The sequence below is a fragment of the Gouania willdenowi genome, chromosome 14, assembly GCF_900634775.1.
Source record: "Gouania willdenowi chromosome 14, fGouWil2.1, whole genome shotgun sequence".
Lineage (NCBI taxonomy): Eukaryota > Metazoa > Chordata > Actinopteri > Blenniiformes > Gobiesocidae > Gouania > Gouania willdenowi.
The window spans coordinates 6,444,068-6,467,927 of record NC_041057.1 but is presented as its reverse complement, the minus strand read 5'-3'; the positions used below and the strand labels follow the sequence as shown (position 1 = coordinate 6,467,927).

At 37.8% G+C, this 23,860-nt stretch overlaps 1 protein-coding gene across 5 annotated transcripts; it reads right to left on the bottom strand.

Moving 5' to 3' along the window:
• Positions 1–297: 297 nt before the first annotated feature.
• On the bottom strand, positions 298–23,701 carry slc7a1a (solute carrier family 7 member 1a). Of its 5 annotated transcripts, none has more exons than XM_028466542.1 (14): positions 17,772–17,968; positions 17,389–17,480; positions 11,866–12,113; positions 11,591–11,773; positions 10,985–11,143; positions 10,640–10,814; positions 8,775–8,908; positions 5,919–6,141; positions 5,640–5,779; positions 4,695–4,797; positions 3,320–3,525; positions 3,087–3,238; positions 2,889–2,997; positions 298–1,644 (listed from the first exon to the last, which is right to left on the bottom strand). In XM_028466542.1, the coding sequence occupies exons 3-14, from the start codon at positions 12,050–12,052 to the stop codon at positions 1,457–1,459; spliced, it is 1,959 nt and encodes a 652-aa protein (XP_028322343.1). In that variant the 5' UTR covers positions 12,053–12,113; positions 17,389–17,480; positions 17,772–17,968; the 3' UTR covers positions 298–1,456. The 5 variants fall into 5 exon arrangements, with proteins under 5 accessions (XP_028322343.1, XP_028322339.1, XP_028322340.1 ...); XM_028466538.1 differs by lacking the exon at positions 5,640–5,779 and adding an exon at positions 5,132–5,268 and having other exon boundaries at positions 17,772–17,962; XM_028466539.1 differs by lacking the exons at positions 5,640–5,779; positions 17,389–17,480; positions 17,772–17,968 and adding exons at positions 5,132–5,268; positions 23,572–23,701.
• Between the last annotated feature and the right edge of the window lie 159 nt (positions 23,702–23,860).

Here is a 23,860-nt window from a genome sequence, read left to right as displayed (position 1 = left end):
GTAATCCAGAGTATCATCCAAGAAGTACCGACTACCCAACGTGAAGAGAAATTTAAAAAAATCCCCAAAGTCATCCATTTCCTTTGAACCTCACCAATTAGTGTTGTTCCAAAACACATTTTTTGTCCCAATACCGATACCCAGTTGCATAGTATCGACCGATACCGATACATGTACATATACAATTTTTGGCAACATGAAAACGCTGCCCCACGATTGGTTCAGAGTGGCAGCTCAGGGCAAATAGCGATAGCATTTCAAAAATGATTAGTGTTGCTGCGATACCCTTTCAAAAATGATTAGTGTTGCTGCGATACCCTTTCTTTTTTTAATCCCGATACCCAGTCGCATAGTATCGGCGGATACAGATACAAGCAAATACTGCGGTGTTAAAAAAAGATATGACTTGTTTTTCGCAGAAAATCAAGTCCTCAAAATTGCCGACATTTTCTCTCATGTGCAGGGATGTTTGTTTGTTTTTCGGCAACATGATATCACTGCTCCACGGTTGGGTTAAAGTGGAAGCTCCGGGCCAATAGCGGTAGCGTTTAAAAAAATTATTTGTGTTTTTCTGACATTCTTTCTTTTTTCAGTCCAAATGCAGATACCGAAACCCAGTTGCATAGTATCTGGCAATACCGATATATGTCGATACTGCAGTGTTTAAAAAAAGAAACGACTCCACGAAATCGCCGACATTTTCTCTCGTGTGTAGGGATGTTCGTTTTGTTTTTCCGCAACATGAAAACGCGGCACCACAATTGGTTCAGCGCGTCAGCTCAGGGTCAATTGCGATAGTGTTTAAAAAATAACTAGTGTTGTTCCGATATCCTTTGTTTTTTTGTTCCCGATGCCGATACCGAAATCCAGTTGCTTAGTATCGGGCAATACCGATATATGTTGATACTGCAGTAATATGACTCCACGAAATCGCCAACATTTTCTCTCGTGTGTAGGGATGTTCGTTCATTTTTCGGCAACATGAAATTGCTGCCACGCGATTGGTTCAGATCGGCAGCTCCGGGCCAATAGTGATAGCATTTGAAGATGAGTTTGATGCCGTAAGTGGCATCGGGGTGTTAATAGTTAGTACTTGCCGGTTAGTACCGATTCCAGGCTTTTAGTGCTGTTGTGGCGCCCCTTCCCTTCCGATACTAGTATTGGTTTCGGCACAACATTATTATTGAAATGATTATCACCCTTCCTGCCACGTTTGTGCCAAAGGCCAAATTGCAAGGAGAAAAACAAGCTATTTTTCTTAAAGATTCTGAGATGAGTTGGGGTATTCGAACCAGGATTTCTTTCATGTGTTTCAATGGGTCAATCAATACTTTGCCCCAAATATGGGAACTGACAGTAAAAGGCAAAGGATCAAATCAACCAGTCAAAAACACTGCGATAAAGGCAGCCTTTGGAGCCACGGATGGTTGAAATAATATGAGCAGCCATGTTCTGTTTACAAGTCACAGTCGTCCTCTTCCCCGGCGTTGATGCCCTTGTCTAGGAAAGCTTCCTTTTCCGGTGACCTCGCTTCATCTGACATGCGTTCGTGTTTAAAGCCGTTCATTTCAGGGATCGGGGACGAACGTGTAGCAGTCGCCTCAACGCTGTGGCGAAGGCCGTAGCAGAAGTAGATGACAAAACCTGAAGAGAGAATTCTTTGAGTTTCAGTGTCAAATGTTGTCTAAAAAACCCAGTAAAATGTCACTCTTGATGATTGATTACAGTATAGCTGTAAGTCGCATTTGCTTCAAATATACGCAAATCTTCAAGCTGTCAGTGCTAATCATTATAATCTTTTTATTAGATATAATCATAGTGTATGCCTCAGATCAATAAATCAAACATTATTGACTCCAAAAAGAAAGAAAAAAAAGAAAAATAGTTAGTTTTCATCTCCTCCCTAAATACAATGCTTGTTCCGTGCGTGCCACCACAACTTCCACATTCGTTACGTGCTACGGACATGATTTTAAAACCCAACGTGTTTCAGTTGGAAGTTATTTCCAGTGATTGCGTGTTATTACAACACTTTCATATCATTGACACAAACTCGAGACTAGGCTGCATTTTGTATGTTTTTAGGATTAATGTTGTGTATTTCGGTTTTTGTTTTTGTGTTTTTTGGAGCCATTCTGTGTGTTTACGGTGCATTTGTTTGTATTATGAATCATTTTGTGTATTTTTATTGTCATTTTGTGTTTTTAAGAGTCATTTTCGTTGTCCTTTTGTTTATTTTGCTGTAATATTCATGCGATTTTATGTATTTTTTGAAGTAATTCTGTGCATTTTTTGTTGTTTTTTGAAAGTTTTTTCCTTTTGTGTATTTTTGTTGCCCTTTTTGTATTTTTGTGCAATTTTAGTATGTTTTAGGTATATGTTTTGAAGTCATTCTGTGTGTTTTCACAGTTTTTCTTCTTTGTATATTTTGTTGTAATTTTGTGTATTCTTGTTGTCATTTTGTCTATTTTGGAGTCATTTTGTGCATGTTTTGAGTAGTTTTGACCTTTCCTAACAAGTACAGTCATTTATTTTCTTGCATTGCATTGTGGGATGTGTAGTCTCATAGACGGGGGCATATAGGTGTTTTTACTCCATTCTTACCATGATTTCTTGTTATTTTTTCTCGTCCGACAAGGAGGACAATCATTCGCTTGGCACCATTTTTGTTCTACTTTCTTCCTCTGACATCAAAATGTAGTAAAAACACTTCTATACATGCATCTCCGCGACTCCACATCCCACAATGCAATGCGTGAAAATTTCAACAAATTAAGTGTTTATGTTTATAGTGGCAAATTCTACCACTTTCTTTTCTTTTTGGAGTAAACAATGTTCAATTCATTCATACATCAGCATGAAAACAGACAATAAAGTAGAATCATTACCTAATGCCATCCACAATGAAAATCTGATCCAAGTTCCTCTGTCCAGCTGCATCATCAGATAAACATTGACAAACATGCTGATGACTGGAATGAAAGGGAGCAGGGGAACCTTCAAGTGAAACAAGCACACACAAAGATAAATTACAACTTGGTAAACTGAGTTTTCTGCTATATTTCAAAACAAGTTGTAAAATCAACCTTGAAGGAGAGTTTAGTCTTGCTCTCAGGCTGTCTCCCAACAATAAAGACCAGAAAAAGACACACCAAGAAGATGACGCTGAGGGCTACAATGTTCCATAACTCAGTGCCTCCCTGCACTGCCAGAATACTGAAGACCAGGATCAACAACCCTGCAGAGGAACCTTTGATCACAATGTGTCCAATGCAACAGAAATACAGCGTAGTTTTATCATTTCTAGTTGGAAACCAACCCAGGAGCGAGGCACAGATATTAACGGTCAATCCTGACAGAGTAGATGGTTCAGACTGATCTGGGAACAGCATCGTCCTGATGCTCAGTCGCTCCTCAACACCTGGTAGGATCCCCATACTGGGGACACTGTCACGGTCACTCAGCTCCACGTCTTCCTGCGTGTTGGCCAACTCGTACACAAGGCTGGGCTGTTCAGGCTGGTACCTTTAACCACCAAAAGACACACACACAAAGCTGTTTATGCTATTATTGGGACTTTGTTTAGTATTCAGATCAATTAAATTTTGGACTAGTGTTGTAAAACTCAACACCGGTCTTGGTCTGGAGAACTCAAGAGCATTTTTACTCAGTCTTTTCCATCAAGACCAGATCAGCACTATTCTGATATACTTTATTCAACTTCCAGATTTACTGGAAATCTTTTCCAGTGTCTTATGTGTCAGACATCTGCAAAAACCCAGACATCAGTCCATGTTATTTCAAGACAGAATAACCTCATTCACCTGACAATTAAATATTGTAGTTTCAAACATTTAAAGAAAGTGTCTATTTGTACGGTTGTCGTACGGACAACCCCCTGTGCTATTGGTACGGTTACTAAAGTACAAGTACGTAGCGTCTTAGGGTTAAGGTTAGGTTTGGGGTTAGGATTAGGTTATAACCCAATATCTCAACAATTTTAAGGGTTAGGATTAGTCTTGGTCACGCAACCTAAACTGGCCAATGATTGATCTATTATGTGACCTAAACTGGCCAAATAGGGGCGCTGCGTACGGATAGAAGCAACTGTACAGATATCCACTGCCATATTTAAAACAAGTTTGCACTTATTAGTGGCTTAAAAATATCTACAATAATTTTAAAAAATGATAATGCTAATTAAACAAATCGGTCAAGGTTTTGAATTTTTGCAAGTGGCGCTTTGAAAGAGTAGCAGACATCTTGATTTTGTCTGTCAAATGTATTGAAAAGAAAACTAAAGTTAAAGAGAAAGAATGCTGTTTAGCTTGTCTTATTCTTAGTCTTTACTCAGTCTCGACTCCGAAAAGTCTCGGTGCATTCCGGTCTTGGATAGTGTGGTCTTGAGTACAACATTACTGTTGAGCAAAGCCAATTATAAAGTCCCAATGTCAACTTCAGTCTAAGACTTCCACATTTCTTCCATTCTGATAATAATATACTGTATTGGTAGCTTTCGGGTGAATGTGAACTGGATTTGAAAATCATAGCTACAGTTCATCAAAACCAGTAAAGTTGTTATATGTTTGTAGTAATGAGATGGCAGCATATGCACAAATTGTTACGTGAGTGGCAAGATATCATTAAATACAGGCTATCAAGACCCGAGAAAGACTCCAAATGTTATTACTGACCTGAGCACCAGAACGCAGGCAGCCACTAATGTGTAAGCAAGCAGTGTCCCAATTGACATCAGGTCAACCAAGTCCTTCAAGTCAAACAAAAAGGCCATGATTGCTGAATGAAAGCGAGAAAGAGGAGAAAGCAGAGATCCAGGGTTAAGAAATGGTCTGATATAGTAAACAGTCTAAACTTTAGCAAATGTCTTCAGTTTTCCTGTAAACAGTCATCGTCATTCTTCACATGTGGGTATTCTTCCTCCGCAATGTGCAAGAGCTGCTCACATTATACTAATGTCGGCCTATAATAACATCATATGCGAGTTCCAATGGGAAATATTTCCTGAAGTGCCAGCTAGCTTAAACAGCTAGCATGATTTACTTTACCTATGCCCCAACAATCCCATTCCCCTTTGCTCATGTGTTTAGTTAACACATATTTCCCTTCTTACCAGACAACACCCCAGCAGTAATAGTGGCGTTTATGGGGGACTTCCTCTCGCTGATGCGGGCCAGGAAGGAGAAGAGCAGGCCATCCCGGGCCATGGCAAAGATGATACGGGGAAGGGGGAACATGGAGCCCAACAGGCTGAGGCCAGGTGTGGAGGGGTGGGGATGGGGAGGAGGAAAAAAATTAAACATGTAATTTGGTTCCAAGGGATTCCTGTTGAAAGGTGATGAAAATGGAAGGGAAAATATGCCTGGAGGCATGCCACGGGGTTCAGGGAGCGTGCAACTCTTCAAAATAAAAGATTTGAGGATGTTTTTTGTTGTTAAAGAAAATAATGTGTAGCATGTTAGAATTTAAGGAATGAGTTTCAACGACCTTGGAGAACTTCAGATATAAACCGTTTTCATGCTTGAGTGACGACAAAAAGAAAAAGACCATGGTTTCTTTTGGCTGTCTGCTTTTGTTTTCAGGATCTTTGTTAAACATGAACATGCGTGTTAGTGTCTCACCTGCCACTATGCCAGAGATGAAGGTTGCTATTAGTGGGGTTTGGGTGCGTGGGCTGATGTCGGCCATGAACTTGAAAAGCAGCCCATCGTCAGCCATAGCCCAGATCACACGCGGCATAGGAAACATAGAACCCAGCAGGCTACCATGGGGAGACCAGGATATACAGTATCCACACTTACACCCAAGAGAACACCATGAAACACATGAAGTCACCACATCACCCAGCACACACACATACAGCGTCACAACGTGGCCACACATGCTGCGTAACGTCTTACCTAGTAGACAGAGCACAGAGAGAGCCCACAGCTACAGCGTATTTAGCCCCGCCCCAGCCCACATAGTTAAAGGCTACAGGTAAGGGGCTTTTGCTGTCCAACAGGTAGTACGGCATCATGAGCGTGAGAGCCGCCGAGACGCCAAAGTACGCCACGAAGCATATGAGCAGCGACGCTACGATGCCGATGGGAATGGCTCTCTGTGGGTTCTTCACTTCCTCACCTGGAGGAAAGAGAAAATAAAGGACTGGTTATGGAAGGTCAAACTGGGGACACTCAGTAGACGCACAAAACGACTCAAAATATACACAAAATTACTCCAAAATACACAAAAAGACAGAAAACATGAAAAGACAACAAAAATGCACAAGAATGACTCAGAAATACACACACAACAACAAAAAAACTACAACACAGAAGTACTATAAAATATACACAAAATGAATCCAACAAATATACAAAAAACCTACAAAGAGAACAAAAATACAAAAAAACAACAAAAATACACTAAATTACATGAAAACATACAAAGAACAACAAAAATGACAACAAATTGACACGCAATGACGAATAACACACACAAAAACAGCAAAAACACAGAATGACTTTAAAATTTTACACAAAATGACTCCAAAATACCTACAAAAATTACAGCAAAAAACACAAAAGGAGAAAAAATACACTAAAGGTCAACAAAAATACACAAAATGACAGAAAACATTGTAAAATAACCACAAAGGTTACAGCAAAAAATACAAAAGAAAAAATAATTCACAAAACCACAACAAAAATACACCAAATGACAGAACACAATTTATAAAACACAAAATATACTCCAAAAAAGATGAATATTACAGCAAAATATACAAAAAAGAAACAAAAATACAGAAAATGACTCATAAAAGCTACAGCCCAGCCTCACAGAGTTTGACAATGACATAAAATTGACTTATTTTGCATGCCTGGCAACACAATACACATATTTTACATAATGGACAGCACATAAAAACATGTATATACTGTATAAATAAAAATTCAGTATGTGAAATCCATTTTAATAACTGAATAATTAAGAATCAGTTGTTTATTCAGCTATATTGTTGAACAATCATACACAGGGTTGAATATTAAAGCGTGTTATTTATTATCTCAGATGTCATACATGTGCATTTCAATAAATAAACTAGTGGTTGCGTTTATCAAGTCTGTTTTTAAATTTTTAGTATTGTGTAATGTAGGACATTGTTGGTTGTTGGTAACAAATCACTCACTTTTTGGATTTTTTACACAAAGAAATGTTGATCTATGAATGTGTATATATATAAAAAGTGGATTCACACATGTATTTCACAACATTTTCAAGTATTTTCCAACAAACCAAACAAGCAGCTTTTGTTCCTTGTAGAGTGAAACTCCCAACGTGTTCAGCTGCAGCCAATTGCGCAACAGACGTCCCCAGGCAAACATTCAGGGCTCGTTCGGGAGTGAAATCACATCATAAAGAAGCAGTTTGTGTAACATAGACGATGTATGTGTGACTGACAGGCCGTAATTATTGTAAGGGAATGAGGAGGAGGAGCTGAAATGCCCACATGCACACACACGGTGGTGATATATAATGGCTTGGGGGGGTCGTTGTAAATGTGTTTGACAGTCGTGTCAAACTTCAGCTATCATTTCAGGGTTAACTTCCCCATAGCCAATTAGAATTGAGGAAAAAGAGGGGTGGGAGAAAGCCTGTGAGGCAGAGAGCAAAGCAAAGCTGGAAGGAGTCTGTCAACTGTCTTATGATTCCAACCTGGGGTGCACAAGGACACCATGTAGAACCTGTTATTACGTCAATGGTTCTCAACATGTGGCTCTTTGTCTTCATTTTAATTATTATTCCCCCAGAAAACCTTAAAAGTTTTTTAAACCACTTTTTATCTATTTTCTTTGTCCCATTTTTCAGACTTTAGCTCCTTTTGCCAATAAACATTCCTTTTTTTCTATTTTGTCCATTTTTGCAACTTTTTTTTACACTTTTATCAATTTTTTGTCCTGTCTTTAGTTATTTTTGGGCTACTTTTCATCCAAATGATCTATAAATACCAATAAATACCGCTTGTTTCCTTTTTTACCTTCATTTTTCCTCTTTTTGTTCCACATTCTTGCCCTTTTTCCACTATTTTCTGCCACATTTTGCCCATTTAAGCTACTCTTTGCCATCACTTACCTCCTGGTTCCTCCTTTCTTTGCCCATTTTTTGGCCACTCAACTGCTTTTGGCCCATTTTAGTCACTTTATACTTTTTTCTTGCCATGTTTTTGCCACTTTTGAACCATGTTTGGCCACCTGTCACCGTGTCTGCCTCAACTCGCTCCAAAAAAAAAAAAAAACAAAGAAAGAAAAAGAAAAGGTAGCGGACTGGGCCACTTTGGGTCAACAGCTCACCAGGATGATGGCAAATGGCCAGTCCACCCCTGATTCCAACCTGGAGGTCTGAAAGCAGTAACGCATAAAGAAGACGTTGCTGCACAGGTGTTGATCTTCAAGGTGCTGAAAACTCCAGGACACTCGTCTGCTAACCTTCACGTTATGAATTACTGCCTGAACCCGAACTCTGCTGCCGGAAGCAAAAATAGGCCAAACGCTCTTCAGTGCATTATTCCTCGCTGCCTCACCCCTCTTATGTAATATTCTCCAAATGCTTAGACAAGCATGCAAGTGAAAAGACCCCCAACTGTAGATTCAGTTACCCCCCCCCCCCCCCCCTTTCCCCTACCCTGAACTGAAACATACCCACGAGGCAGCAAAAGGAACATGAGTGTTTCAACAAGTTGAATGCAATGTGAGTGGATAGAATCCAGGACTAACCGGTTGTAGCGATGCAGTCGAATCCCACGAAGGCGTAGAAACATGTAGCAGCTCCAGAAAGGACTCCACTGAAGCCAAACGGCATAAAACCACCTTCTCCTAAACTCTCCTTCAATGGAAGAGCGTCTGTCAGACTGAACAGAGGAGCAAAAATCACAATAACTAACTGTACGACACAATTAGAATCATTCAAATGCATCTGAATAGTTTTGATCTAAACTCTTATAAAGGTAAAAACTTTTCTCTAAGGCTACGTTCAGCCTGATATTTTGCAATTTTTGCTGTCTGAACGGCAAGGTCGCATTAATCCAACCTTTACGTGATTGAAATGCGATTAATGTCACAATTTTACATCACAGGAGGAACAGCGGGGGAAAAAAATCAGCCATTACGGAGGACGGAGTGGAAACCAGGCTTTTTTCTTTTTCAAATCTTCATCTTAAATTTAGTTTACTGTTCTGGTGCTGACTTCGGTTCGACAGGAACTGTATCAGTGACACCCATACATGCTGTGATGAGATATCTCAGGACGTTCTTGGAACATTGCAGGGTCGCATTCAGTTCATATTCTAAACCAGTGGTTCTCAAACTTTTGAATGAAGCCCCACCTGCGCCCACTGCCCCAAAATAATCCTGACAAATCACACATTTTCAAATTTACTTCATATTTCATAAGGAATCAAAAACTAAATCAAACTAATCACCTGCATGAAAAAAAAAATTCCACTCCATGTGAAGTATGTGCTGACGTAAATCCACGTTCTGCGGAACCGGAAATAAATCCTACTGAAACGGTAGGAAACGTCAAAAAACGGAAAAGGCCGAAGTTGCTTTTACAGTGCCTGGAAATGTTGGCTTTATTTTCATTTTTCTCTTATACTTCAAAATATTTGACCATATTTTTCATATCAAAATGATGGTTGGGTTCTCTATTTTCTATTCAAATTAACTTGTTTCATCATGCCACTAGGACTTTAAGAAAATCGTCATGAAATTGAAGATTTCCTCCCATTTGTTGAGCCCCACCTGTCATGACACACACTTTAATAAACTTTTTGTGACGCATTCTCTGCGCGAAAGCTTCCGCAGCTTCCGAAAAACGTTTGCCCCATATTCGCTTCATATGCACGTCTGATGCCAATATAAAAGCGCCACCAACCAGACTCCCTTTCTTTTCACCATCAACTATGGAGGACCCCAGTAATCGATGCTTTTTACCTTCTGTGGAAGCTGAAGTGCCATCATAACGCTTGACGCCGGCGTTCCTGGGTTCACCAGGTTAACCAGCGACGCATCCAACTCAGTGACTTTCACTGTTTTCTTCAGGAGCTGCACCAAATCCTTCCTGGTCCGGTCCCAGTAAAAAAAAAAAAAAAAAACAGTCCGTGTCGTAAAGCTCAGGGTGGTCACACACCGCCATGATTATTTTCTCCTCCATGTTGAAATGGGTGAAAATGCTGAAATGGGTGTCCGTGTTCACGACCTGACATCATTTCCAACAAGGACTGCGATTGGCTTTCGCGTCTGCGCGTCACACGAAAGATTCGCCGGAGTTCAATATTTTCAACTCAGGCGAATGACGAATGTTCTGATCTGACCGCACCGCCAAAAGGAGAAGAACTTGCCTCTTACCGCGTCAATACCAATGTCTTTGTATATAATCTGGTCGCGCAAACATTTCGTGACACGTCCGGTGTGAAGAAGCACTGCTCTAAACTAACCAAAGTCACATTTCATGTGTAATATGATTTGGCACACACACAAAAAAAAATCTGATTTCCTTAAAAGATCCAAATTGTGTTTGAACACCTGCTGTGTGAACGTAGCCTTAGATCCTGTGACGTGGAAGCACAGTTATTCCTTACTTAGAAGTGAAGTTACTTGTATTAGCATGGAGGATCTCTTCTGGGTCAATCTGCCAGTTCTTCAAGCTCCCCTTCACCAGTCCAGAGACCACCATGAACAACAAAACCAGTATGTTGATGCAGGTGAACACTTTGTTCACCATTGCTGACTCTTTGACTCCGAATGCCAGCAGGCCTTTAAAGTGGAGGAGAGGTAAAACAGAATGGCTTTAACAGGTGCTGTAATTTATTAATAACCCAGATGCGTTTTATGAGATATTTGTCCAAATATGCTATGATCGGTTCCACATACCAACTTATATTTTAAAGGCAAAAGAGACGTGCAGTGAGTCAGCAGTTCTCTACCTGTGAGAGTGATGATGATCACAACAGCAAACACATCTGGATATTTGGCCAATATACCAGGTGCATCCATTGGCATGTGCTCTTTACAGAAGTGCTCTATCTGCTTTCCTATCAATTCGTCAAAGGTTGCACTCCATGCACGCGCGACACTAGAAGTTCCTGGAAAAAACCAAAAAAAATAAAACCAATTAGTAGATGAAATGTGTCGTGTTTATAACAATTACCACAGCAAACTGGACAAACTGCATTTCCCAAAGAAAATACAAGTGAGGATGCATAAGCTGAACCCCTCAGAGAATACCCATAGTATAAATCCTCAGACTCAGTCAGTATAACTTCTTAAAATCAATATAATCCTCAGTATAATCCCTCAGAGTAAGTATATACAATAAACTCTGTTATTGATGATTAATACAGTAAATTGTATTACTTTTCTATTTATTTTTAGCAATTAATCAAAAATCCATTATTTAATAATCATAATAATTTTAGTACACAGCAAACAATAGTGAGGATGCATCTTCATTAATTACAGGTTAAATTAGTAAAAACAAAAAGACGAAATGTAAACATTTAGGACAAAAATGAGATTTTCTTGGATTGTACCAATGATGTAGGAGAGAATGAGGTTCCATCCAGTAATAAAGGCCCATAATTCTCCGACTGTAACGTATGAGTACAGGTAGGCAGACCCAGTCTTGGGGACGCGGGCGCCAAACTCGGCGTAGCAAAGACCAGCTAGCACTGAAGCTAAGGCCGCTATGAGGAAGGACAGCACGATAGCAGGGCCTGAAGAGAGTAAAATAAAGACGGAATGCTCATAAGCTTATATTATCTTTGCCTTTCAACACGTCTGTTGGTTAAAGTCACGTCAACCCTACCTGAGTTCTGTCGCGCAACGGCACCAGCGAGCACGTACACACCGGCCCCCAGGGTGCTGCCCACGCCCAGGGCCACCAAGTCAAACGTGTTGAGGCATCTTGACAGACGAGAGTCTTCAGTAGAGCAGTCGACCACCTTCACCCTCAGCAGCTGCTTCCCAAAACGCAGAAGACCTTCCAGCGCCATGGAGTCACGGAGAGGAGAAGGTTTTTTAGGATGACGAGGTCACGAGGTGCAGGCACAAACCCTAAAGAGAGGTAAAGAAGGTAGAAGATGGAAGACATCAAACTGACAGACGTTCCTTAACCCTGTGGGTGTACATCTATCTATTGTTTTATTTAGTTGATTGTTTTTGTTTTGATTATGAAGAATATTGTTTATATTGGACGGTGATTATGGGCTACAGAGCAACGGAGATGGGCAACTTCTATCACAAAAATGTGTTTGTTTGATCAAAGGGCCACATTATCAACATTCACGTCAGCATTTACAATAATGACCAATCTGAGCATCAACACAAGAAAGAACAAAACATTGTTAAAGCAATTTTGAATGTTGTTCTGTCATTCTTCTGTGAATGTTTGTTGTCGTCTTGCTCGTTACGAGGCATTTCCTGTTGTCCTTCTGTGTATTTTTCCTTTAAAATGTGTGTCATAATTTGTGTCTCTGTTGTCGTTTTGCTTGTTTGTCTGTACTGTGGGTTTGCGGTCATTTTTTGTGTTTTTCTTGTCCTTTTGTGTACTTCTGTTATCAGTTTTTGTAATTTTGTACATATTTTTTGAGTCATTTTGTGTATTTTTGTGGTCGTTTTGTGTCATTTGGAGAAATTGTGTGTCTTTACTGTTGTCGCTTTGTTCGTTTTTATAGTAGTTTTGTGTGTTTTTGAAATATTTTCACTGTAATATTTAGTTTTAAGTGGAACACAGTTTCCTGCCGGTGTTACACAATCCAACTCAAATCCACAGAGTCAGACGGTTAGCCAACAAAACAGATGCCGACAGGGAGAATCCATCCACTTGTTGGATGCGTCGCTGACACATGTTACATAACGCAGCAAAACTTGAAGAGAAATGGACTGCTTCACACAAACAGAACCCCCCACCACTACCACCCAGCCAGCATCACATTGTGATACTCTTACTCATTGCAGACAAAACAGATCCAGAATATTTAATGTTTACTTTGTTAAAGGCCACAACGTTAAAGTTCAACACTCGCACTTTAAAGTAAGAGAAAGATTTAAAGCAGAAACAACAAAGTCTTGTTTTTTTTCTCCTAATGTTCCTTAGATCAAATGAACACATAGAGGATCATTGATTAGATCAACGCTACAACTGCTACTTCCTGATTATGGACACACTTCCTGTGTGAAATATGAACGTGTCATTTATCTATTTAATACATTTATTTATCTATTTAAAATACAATTGATTCTATTGATTCTGTTGTATCTAATAGACCGATACATTGGTCGGCCAATATTATCGGCTGATTTTTGTGTTTTTTACGTGTATCGGCATCGGTCGATGCAGGCTGCTGCTTTCGCCGATTCGCATGATTTAATATTTGTTAAATATGTTTTACTTGTTCTTGTTCTACACCACCTGTTTTTAATATTTGTTAAATATATTTTACTTGTTCTTGTTCTACATCACCTGTTTTTAATATTTGTTAAATATATTTTACTTGTTCTTGTTCTACACCACCTGTTTTTAATATTTGTTAAATATATTTTACATGTTCTTGTTCTACATCACCTGTTTTTAATATTTGTTAAATATATTTTACTTGTTCTTGTTCTACATCACCTGTTTTTAATATTTGTTAAATATATTTTACTTGTTCTTGTTCTACATCACCTGTTTTTAATATTTGTTAAATATATTTTACTTGTTCTTGTTCTACACCACCTGTTTTTAATATTTGTTAAATATATTTTACTTGTTCTTGTTCTACCTCACCTTTGTTCATTTCAATAAAAGTTCCTTTTGTTAAAAATTGAGACTCGTACCATTTGTTATCATCATTGTGTAATTTTTATGCTGTAAATTGAGGGAGCTAAAGTAGTATCGGCTCCAAATATCGGCTCAAGAGAATCGGCAGTCTGTATTGGTCATCGGCTAAGGCTGATGGGAAAAAAAATCAGTATTGGCATTGGCACTAAAAATTCCATATGGCTCTATTCGTAATCTATAGAACAATATATTTAATACCAGATTTTGAAAGTAGCGGCCCAGGCATAAGGTGGATTACAAGGCACATCATTTAGTTAAAACTAAATAAAAGCCATTAGTAAAATACCTTTGAAACATTAGAAAACAACTCCAGACATGGATTATGGAATCATCCTGTGAATACTGTGTAAATCTGATTTTTTTTAATTATGTACTTACAACATTTGAGATTGTATTACTGAAAAAAAGTCTAGGAAAGTAGGCTCACTACTGCAGGTTTATATTTGTTATTTTACTAAATTCTCATTGTGACAGATGAACTGAGCATCTATTTTTAAATCAATGTGGTTATTTGAATCACTCTGGAAGTCTCACATTTAGCACGGTGGCATGTGACACAAGGAAGATACACATTTAAGTAGCTGTTTCCATTTGGTGCTAGTTTAGCTCATGAACTACAAAACCAAAAAATTCTCTCAAACAGCTTTTCTCACATGCGTTGAGGAAACTCACGATATCTGAACAGATTGAGATGAAAATGGTCCTGATGGAGACCAGTGGGGAAAAGACAAATGATCTAATGACATGAAGTGTGCACCTTTTAGATCCAGCTAAGGACAACCACCAAGATAAGAATAATCTAGTGCTCCAAATACTTTATCTGAAATTAAACAATTATTACAAAATGTGAATCATAAACATGCCGGACAGTGAAAGGAGTATGTGCATGTGAGCTGTGGATCATTAGTGAGAAATATGTACACGGTAGGGCTGGGCAAAGAAATCGATTCAATCAATTAATCGAATTTGTAGATAAAAACGATTTTTATTTAGCAAATTCGAGTTAAAAAAAAAAAAAAATATGTATATATATATATACATATATATTTAACAGATTATTTTTTTTCCCTCACCACAGTTTTTTTTGGACTTTTTCACCTTCCAACTCTTTGTTTACATGTGTTTACCCTCTGAGTAGGCTATAAGTGTGCCACAGGCATGTTTATTTCTTTATTTGCACTATGCTGAGATGCTAAGGGAGGAGTTTATAATTGTTTTAATTGTAATATTTTATGTTATAGAATATGTAGTTATCTGATTTGGTTGCACTTTTGCTTAAACCTGGTTAAAGCTTGAAATCGTTGAATGATTTTAACTCTCGAGAACAATCACAGCAATAAAGTTGCATTTTTAACAATATATCTGATGTCTGCAGTTATTTTTAAGTGCATTAAAAAAAAATCGAAAATCGAATCAAAACTCAAATTTTTCTTTAAAAATCTGAGATTGTTTTTTTTTAGGCAAAATCGCCCAGCTCTAGTAAACGATGATGTTTTAACGATTATGTCTAATTCTAGCATTTATTGTACGGAAGTGTTAGAACCAGGCCACTAGTTGACGATGTTAAGCAACGTTAGGGTTGTTGAAAAAAATCAATTCGACGATATATCGCGATATTACATTGTGCGATTCTCGGATTGATTCAAAATGCATCCATATCGACTTTTTGTTTCCTTTTCCTTTATTTAACCTGGAAAGTCTTTTCCACTGCAGGAGACATTGTAACTGCACACAGAAGTGTTCTGAAACCTGGGCATGTTGACCAGCTTGTGGTTTTTCAATAAAATCTAAAAAGAAAGTAGTAACTTTCTGCATTTATTTGTTGTTCTAGACATATAGCTCAGTTAAGTTCCACTAAAGTCAAAGTTGGTTTAAAAGCCACAGGTAAATGTGTATGTTATTTATTTATTTTAAGTTGTTGGTACATGGCATGTTAAAGCCAATGTTTTGAGTGTAAAATATGGCAATAAAATATATTTCATACATAATGTTCTCATGAAGGTGTACACGTTTACAGATTTGTTGTTTTTTAAGTCATATATTTAAAAAAAAAAAATAGCAATAAATAAATAGACAAAATATTTATCTATTAATTTATATATATATATATATATTTATTTTTTTCCTGCTTTTTCATTAAAATGTGCAGGTAGGTCTTCACAGAAATGCTATCACTGTTTGTTGAAGGAACCAATATATTGTTTATTGCACTATAATGGTGTCACTGGTAAGAACGACCCTATTTTTTGTTTACAGAAAGCACTACTGGAGATACTTATTCATTTACATTGGTATGTTGACACTTATTTACAGAAATGTTGCACTAAAACAGTGTCACTGTTCATAGGACACTTTTTCAATGTATTGTCTTTCAGAGATGTAAAATAAAATTGTATTTTTTCACTTAATCTTTTTTTTTTCTTGTCATGTCAGATTATCGTAGATTGATCTCTGACCAATATATTGATAATCGCAGTATTGTCATATCTTGAGATAACCGTTATCGTACGCTTTGTATCGCGTATCGTATCGTGAGGAACCCAGAGGTTCCCACCCCTACCTCAGACAACTGACGTTCTGACGCGCTCTACGGTAGCTGTTGGAAGGTGAGTGATCAGCTTAAACAAAAATAACCTTAACTCCATGAAATACTGACACATTTACAAATGCTTTGGTTGAAACTTGAGCAAGTTAGGGTTATTTAAATAGTACATGCACCACTGACATCAACGTAATGAGCGGCGCCTGACGTCCGAGGTAAGATGGCCGCCACGTTGCTACGTCTGACAGCGCGGGTAAGTCATCTAGTGTTTGCTTCCAGGCTAAGCCCCGCCCAACAAAGTTCGTCACAATGTTTACAAACGATCAAAGGGTCTATAGAGAAATCAAGGTAAGATCAAATTTCACACAAAAATGTATTGGAGATAACTGTTTAATGTCAGAACAGAAACAGGCTTCTACAAAATAATGTCGATTAAACAAAAAGTATGTAAAGACAAATCATCGATTGCATAATTATTCAATTTATGAAAGCAATAAAATGTTTTTGTTGGCCTTTTATAATGTGTGTACTGTTTTTTTTATTCTAAACTGTGTATTTTAGTATATTTTTTTTATTTTAAACTGTGTATTTTAGTGTATTTTTATTTTAAACTGTGTTGTGAAGCACTTTGTGGCTTTTTGTTTACGAAAGATGCCATAAAAATAAATATTACTTACTTACTTATGATAGGCACTGTATAATGTACAGTTATTTCTCTGATTACATATACTGTATCATGTGTTCATGTTTTGCTAAACAAAAAAAACACTGTTTATCTGATGAATTAAAAAATTAAAAAGGACGAGGGGGAAAATTTCTTTAAAAAAACAAAACAACAATCATAAATACCATGAAATCAGCTCTTTTTCCTCTATAACTATATATATATTTACATGTGAGTATTTACTACCACTGATTGGGGCAACAGGAGATTTTACATAAAAGCAGTGAAACTTCACACTCACATTTCCAGACGTCAGACGAGGGGGCACCTGTTAATGTGCGCGCTTAACGACAACAATCCGCAGCTCTTGCAGTGCGACCTGTTGTTAAGAACCTGAACCATAGAACGCCCAAAACACAAAAATACAACTAGTACGCACAAATTTGACAAGAACAGGCATGACTTGCAGCTGCCAGGATTGTTTTGGTTGGTTTTACACCAACAACCCTTTTTCTTGTCACTCTTACACCATTAATTACAATGCAGCAATGTTTACAACACAATAAAAAAAATTGATTTTTGGATTTACAATTAAATACTCATCCTGAAGATTTAAACATGAAATGAAAATCTTGTTTCTGCACGTGCACAATGATAGAAAACTACTTTAAGTACAGTACTCACACAATGGCACCAAAGGCAAAAGTCTTGAGCGGCTGAATCTCGTCTAGAATTCTAAAAAGTTTGGTCAGTAGTAACGGCTCATTTGTACGATTCCCCAAAACGAGTGGACAGACTGAAGCGCTGGTCGGTCAACGTTCTGAAATAGACTCTGGAAGAATCACATGGCTCGGCTATTCCAAGAAGCACACGCTGGCTCCTGCGTGCACACACACACACACACACACACACACACTGTGCACACACACACGCGTCGTGCATGCAGCAACTCTCATTAGTTGCACGTGAATAAAAACTAAATTTACATCTCCCATGTGCAAGAGTTGCCAACGTTTTCAAATGAAATACATTGTTTCTGCACTTTCTGTTAGTAATGCATGTCGATGCTTGTGCAACTGGTTGATTAATGGTTGTAATATTAATTATTTTAGGCGTAGCACAAGATAAAAAAGAAAAACAGAAAAGGGATAGGGAGAGAAGATACGGACATATTTCCAAAGTCAAACAAGCACATCATCAACGTTCGGGCAAATCCACCTTTAGCCTGAAAAATGTTACCAGAAATGATATAAAATTCAAAGAAAATACAAATAAGCATTTTAGATGGAGAAAGTGATGGAAATGTTACATGGGTCATTCCATGTCATTTCAACAAATAGGCCCACGTACTCCAGTCTCAAAAAATTCTGCAGTACTTTTTATATTTTGTTACATTGAGAAGGTATTTTTTTAATCCAGGTGAGATTAGGTAAAATGGCTCTTGTGAGAGTAAAGGTTGCAGACCCCTGCACTAGTAACAGTGTCAGAAAAAACATTTTTAAAAACATAATATTAATTTATTAACAAATGTCTCATGTTCTACATTTTATAATTTTTATGTTACTAGTGAAAAACTATTAAACAATAAATGATTATAAGACACAGAGGAAAAGCTACAATTACCTCATGTAAAGGATTTTCAGTTTCGCGAATGGTGAAATAAACCCAAAATAAGAAGTTGCGTGAAGAAAAATTGTTTTATATCTCAAGAAAGAGTCATCTTTATACTATAAATTAAAACAGAAATCAGATATTTTTTTTCTTACATTCCCACATGCAGTTATGGGCCAATGAAAATAGTAAAAAAAAAAAGGATTTTTTCAGATGTTAAGAGACTGTCACCCAAGAACCAATGCATATATCTGACTAATTATTAGTGACGTAAACAGTCTATGTACATAGCCTAAAGATGATCAAATTACAGGGAGGCATATGGGAAGTTTTTACTGAAGGCTCACAAACATTTTTCCAATTTTGAGGCACTGGCATGTCCACCAGATAGAATGTATAGCAGATCTTTCTATATATTCTGAGGGAGTAGGTGGAGCTGTATTACTTTACCAAATTTCAGTTTCCTACGTGATGTAGTTCCTGAGATATTGGAAGCTGAAAATGGAAGAAAACTAAAGACGCACAAAAATCGCCACATGCCCCCTCACTAAATTGGCCATATCTTGAAAAGTATTATTTTGATAAAACCTTAAATTTACAGTGTGACTATTGAATAATCACGGAACAATTGGTAAAAAAAAAAAAAAAAAATCTGAATTTATTGAGACTTGAAATGACATGGAATGACCCACATCCAACAAAAGCTCAACAAAGGCTTTTATAAACATTTTCTGACTGATTAATGTTCATTTACAATATCAAAAATCCTAATTAGTAAAAAAAGAAGCAGGAAAAAAAAAAAAACTATAAAACTAGATCCTACCATATTGGGCCAGCTTATACGGTAAATATGCACTTGAACAAACTTTAAAAAATGTAAACACTGGGGTATTTTTATTCATTTTTTCAAAAAGGTTTTGAAAGAGTAATAAATAATTTTAAAAGATATATAGGATTAATAATAAATATCTTAAAAAAGTATGCATCCAAAAAGTGTTTCGTGCTTTAAAATAAATCTCCCTATCCAATATTGACTTTCCTGTCCACTTTAAAAAGCTTTTCCCACAGTACAGATGTTTTATCGGAGTTCTTTCACTAAGAACAAGGACTTCCACACAGGAGACAATGGCTGAGAGCTACTTGCTGACATTTCCCATCTGTTTCAGTCCCTGAGCCTCTTTGTTCAAACAGGATGCCAACGCGCTGTGCCAGGAATACCTGACTGGGTTCAAAAGCATTATTATTATTATGCCGCCAACAGCCTGTCGTGTCACTTGTGTTTTAAGTAATGTCCTTGTGTTGTTATACTTGGCAAACGAACACAGGGTTTGTCTTTTGGACTGCGGTGATAAATGTCAACAAAAAGTCGCGTAGCCACATGAGGGACAGTGACGAAGGCACCGTGCATGTGCCCACCTCGGTAACCTTGAAGGTGGGAAACATTAACTCAACCCTTTATTTTGGCGCTTATTCAAAAAGAGAACAGTTTTTACAATAATAAACAACTGCATTTCAATTAGGATCAACATTCTATGTAGAAAAAATTTACTTTGATGTACTTCACTTTGATGTGTCCTTGACTTCTGCATAATAAGTAAAAAAAAGTCGAGTATTATTCAAAAGGAAGAAAAAAAAAGAACTTGCCGGAATTAATTATTACGTGGAAGTCAAGGACACATCTAAGCAATCAGCAGATGTCTCTGAAGAAGACTGGCAGTTGACAATCGAAACATGTCAGGAGATCAAAGTAAAAATTCTGAAAAACGTGTGAATAAATAGAAACTTCACATATTATTAAAAAAGAAGACAAAAATAACTTGCTGGAATTATTACGTGGAAGTCAAGGACACATCAAAGCAATCAGCGGACGCCTCTGAAGAAGACTGGCAGTTGACAGTCAAAACATGTCAGGGGATTAAAGTAAAAATTCTGAAAAAACGTGTGAATAAATAAAACCTTAACATATTATACAAAAAGAAGACAAAAAGAACTTTCTTTAGAGGCGTCTGGTGATTGCTTTCATGTGTCCAATGCTTGGACACAGTTTTGTCCATGATTTCCACATAATTCCAGCAAGTTCATTTTGTCTTCTTTTATAATAATATGTTAAGGTTTCATTTATTCATTTTTTCAGGAAGTTTACTTTGATCTCCTGACATGCTTCGACTGTCAACTGCCAATCTTCTTCAGAGACTTTCCAGCAAGTTCATGAACTTGCTGGAATTATTACGGGGAAGTCATTGTCCAGGCATTGGAGACATCAAAGAGATCAGCAGACGCCTCTGAAGAAGACTGGTAGTTGACAGTCAAAACATGCCATGAGATCAATGTACATTTTCTGAACAAAATTGGTCTTAATAATTTAAACCTTAACATATTATTCAAAAAGAAGACAAAAACCTTGCAGGAATTATTACGTGGAAGTCAAGGACACATCAAAGCGATCAGCAGATGCCTCTTAAGAAGACTTGCAGTTGATAGTTGAAACATGTCATGAGATCAAAATAAACTTCCTGAATAAATGAAACTATAACATATTATTCAAAAAGAAGACAAAAAGAAATAGCTGGAATTATTACGCAAAATCAAGGACACATCAAAGCGATCAGCAGATCGCTTTGATCGAAAAAAAAATGTCTGAATAAATAAACCTTAACATATTATTATAAAAGAAGAAAAAATGAACTTGCTGGAATTGCAGCTATAAATACCTCATGCTAACCTGCACACCACAGTACGGTCCCTCCTACAAATATATTCTGCAATAAAATAGAATGCTAACAGCAGCTAGCAGGTTGTTAGCGTGTGTGTGTAAATCTCACTGTTTCCGCTCCAATAATCACTTCCAAGCAATCATCTCACTGTGTTTGCACATGATACTATTACTCAATACGCTGAGCCGATTAATCTGACCTTAACTGTGTGTGTGGCTAAACTAAAGTCAGGCACTGTTAGAGAACAACACTCATTCATATCAGCCGTAGTGATAGCGCGTTGCCTTTCACACAACCACAAACTAACACAGTGGGAAGGCTCTAAAGAGGAAATGTGAAGCCATGTCAAAGATAACTGGGAGTCTGGAGAGCTTCCAGACACCCTCATGAGAATCTGGAACAGCAGGTTTCTTACCCTCTATGACCCACTCTCCAAAGTTAGACTGACTGATGACGGTCGGAGCTGTTCCAATAAGACCCTAAAGGTCAACTCTTACTTAACTGGGCCTGGTTAGTAGTTGGATGGGAGACCACTGAGAATTCCAGGTGCCACAGTGGGGTGGCAGTCACCCAGTGGTATCTGTCATTGTGCCCATGGGTAAGGCACTTCACCGACATTGCCTAGTATGAATGTAGTGTGTGAGTGAGTGTTGGTGGTGGTCAGAGGGGCCGATGGCGCACTATGGCAGCCTCGCTTCCGTCAGTCTGCCCCAGGGCAGCTGTGGCTACAATAGTAGTTTACCACCACTAAGTGTGGAGTGAAAGAATAATGCCTTAATTCTGTAAAGCGACTTTGAGTGTCTATGATAAAGCGCTATATAAAACTAATGCATTATTATTATTATTATTATTAACCTGCTGAGGGCTTAATAGGACTGATGTGTTAGTAGACAAACTGTTTGGTCTGTCTATACACCTTTTTGCTGTGACATCATCATCCGGGACATTTGCCTTAGCAACGCCTGCCGCCATTTTAAGAGGAGCATACATTTGCTTGACAACCGCTATTTACCACGGACAACACTTAGGTTTTACTCAGTGTTGTACGAATATTTCAGCAGATTAGAGCCAAAGGCCAAATAGCACCAATATGAAGGCTTATGTATGTTATTGTGTCTATATAGGCCTGTGTCATCATGATAATTGTCTCGATGTGGCTATGCTAGGCTAACGCCACTAATAATATAATATAATAATAATAATACAGAAAAAAAATTAAAACATAAATGGATATATATGGTATATACATTTGTTTATTTAATATACTTACAGTTCATATACAAGTCAACGCATTGCATATTTACTGCTAATTTCACGTAGGCTTGTCTTCAAGTTAAACATACTAGTCATAAACATTTCAGTCATTACGGAATAAATTACAATTTAAATGTATAATCAATGCCATAAAATCAGTCAGGAAGAAATTAGATCCCCAAAATACACAACCTACCATTAACGAAATGTCTACTGCAAACATACGACCACTTTGATTTCGGGCTCCATGTAGTTCCATCTACGTTTGTTCACGTTTGGATCCATAATTTCCATTTCTGGCCCTTTTCTGTCGGTACGCTGTAAAATAATATCTTTTCATTCAGCCAGGCGTGGTTATGACAACCAGATACTACGATAAAAATCAGCCAAACTGAAAAATCTAGCGGTAAACAGCGGTTGTCAGGCAAATCAATATCGGTATCGTATCGGAAGGGGGGAGGGACAGCTCTACCACTTGTTGCCTTCACTCTGGTATAGACTGGATTACAGCACACCCCACCCCCAACACACACACACACACACACGCACTCAAAACCCTTAAAACCTGGTTTCAAGCCAGTTTTAAACCCAGCACCGATGCTTGTCATCACCTCCCCTACGTGTATCCATCTATGGTGATAACAAGGACTCAGTCACTTTCTGAAAATAAACATGAATGTGGTGCGAAATAACGTTAAGTAGGGAAAAAAGCAAAAATAAAAATAAAAAAATAAACAAAACAAAACGCATGCAAAGTTGTGTGATAAAGTGACCCATTATGTAACACGCGCAGAAACCATGTGCTATTTGCGGGAGCCTCAACAAGCTCGAGCGTTTCCTGCACGAAAAACTTTGTTTGCACATGAAACAAAGTTCGTGTCGTAGTATTAGTAGTGATAACCTACCTTATGGTTCAGTAGGTGATCCAAATATGAGCAGCACTGAGTCACTCAGTGAAAGATAAAGTCTCTTAGTTCAATGTGATGAGGAGGATTTTAAAGTTTGGGTCGCTTTGTTGACTGAGGGTCGTCTGTGGGTGGGGCTAAGACATGGCCCCGCCCATCCATTACTATAAAAATAACACCATTCATCATAGTTGTCACTAAAGGCATGCATTTATTTCACTTTAACTCTGTACATACTGTACTTATGTAGTTTGGGTGTAAACTACTGAACTCAAGTGAATATAAAATA

Excerpts from the sequence above, each read along its gene's own strand:
- slc7a1a (XM_028466542.1), bottom strand. The coding sequence starts at position 12,052 with ATGGCGCTGGAAGGTCTTCTGCGTTTTGGGAAGCAGCTGCTGAGGGTG. Across the intron at positions 11,774-11,865 it reads CGTTGCGCGACAGAACTCAG|GCCCTGCTATCGTGCTGTCC; the intron begins GTAGGGTTGACG and ends TACTCTCTTCAG. Across the intron at positions 3,239-3,319 it reads TATCTGTGCCTCGCTCCTGG|GGTTGTTGATCCTGGTCTTC; the intron begins GTTGGTTTCCAA and ends GTTCCTCTGCAG.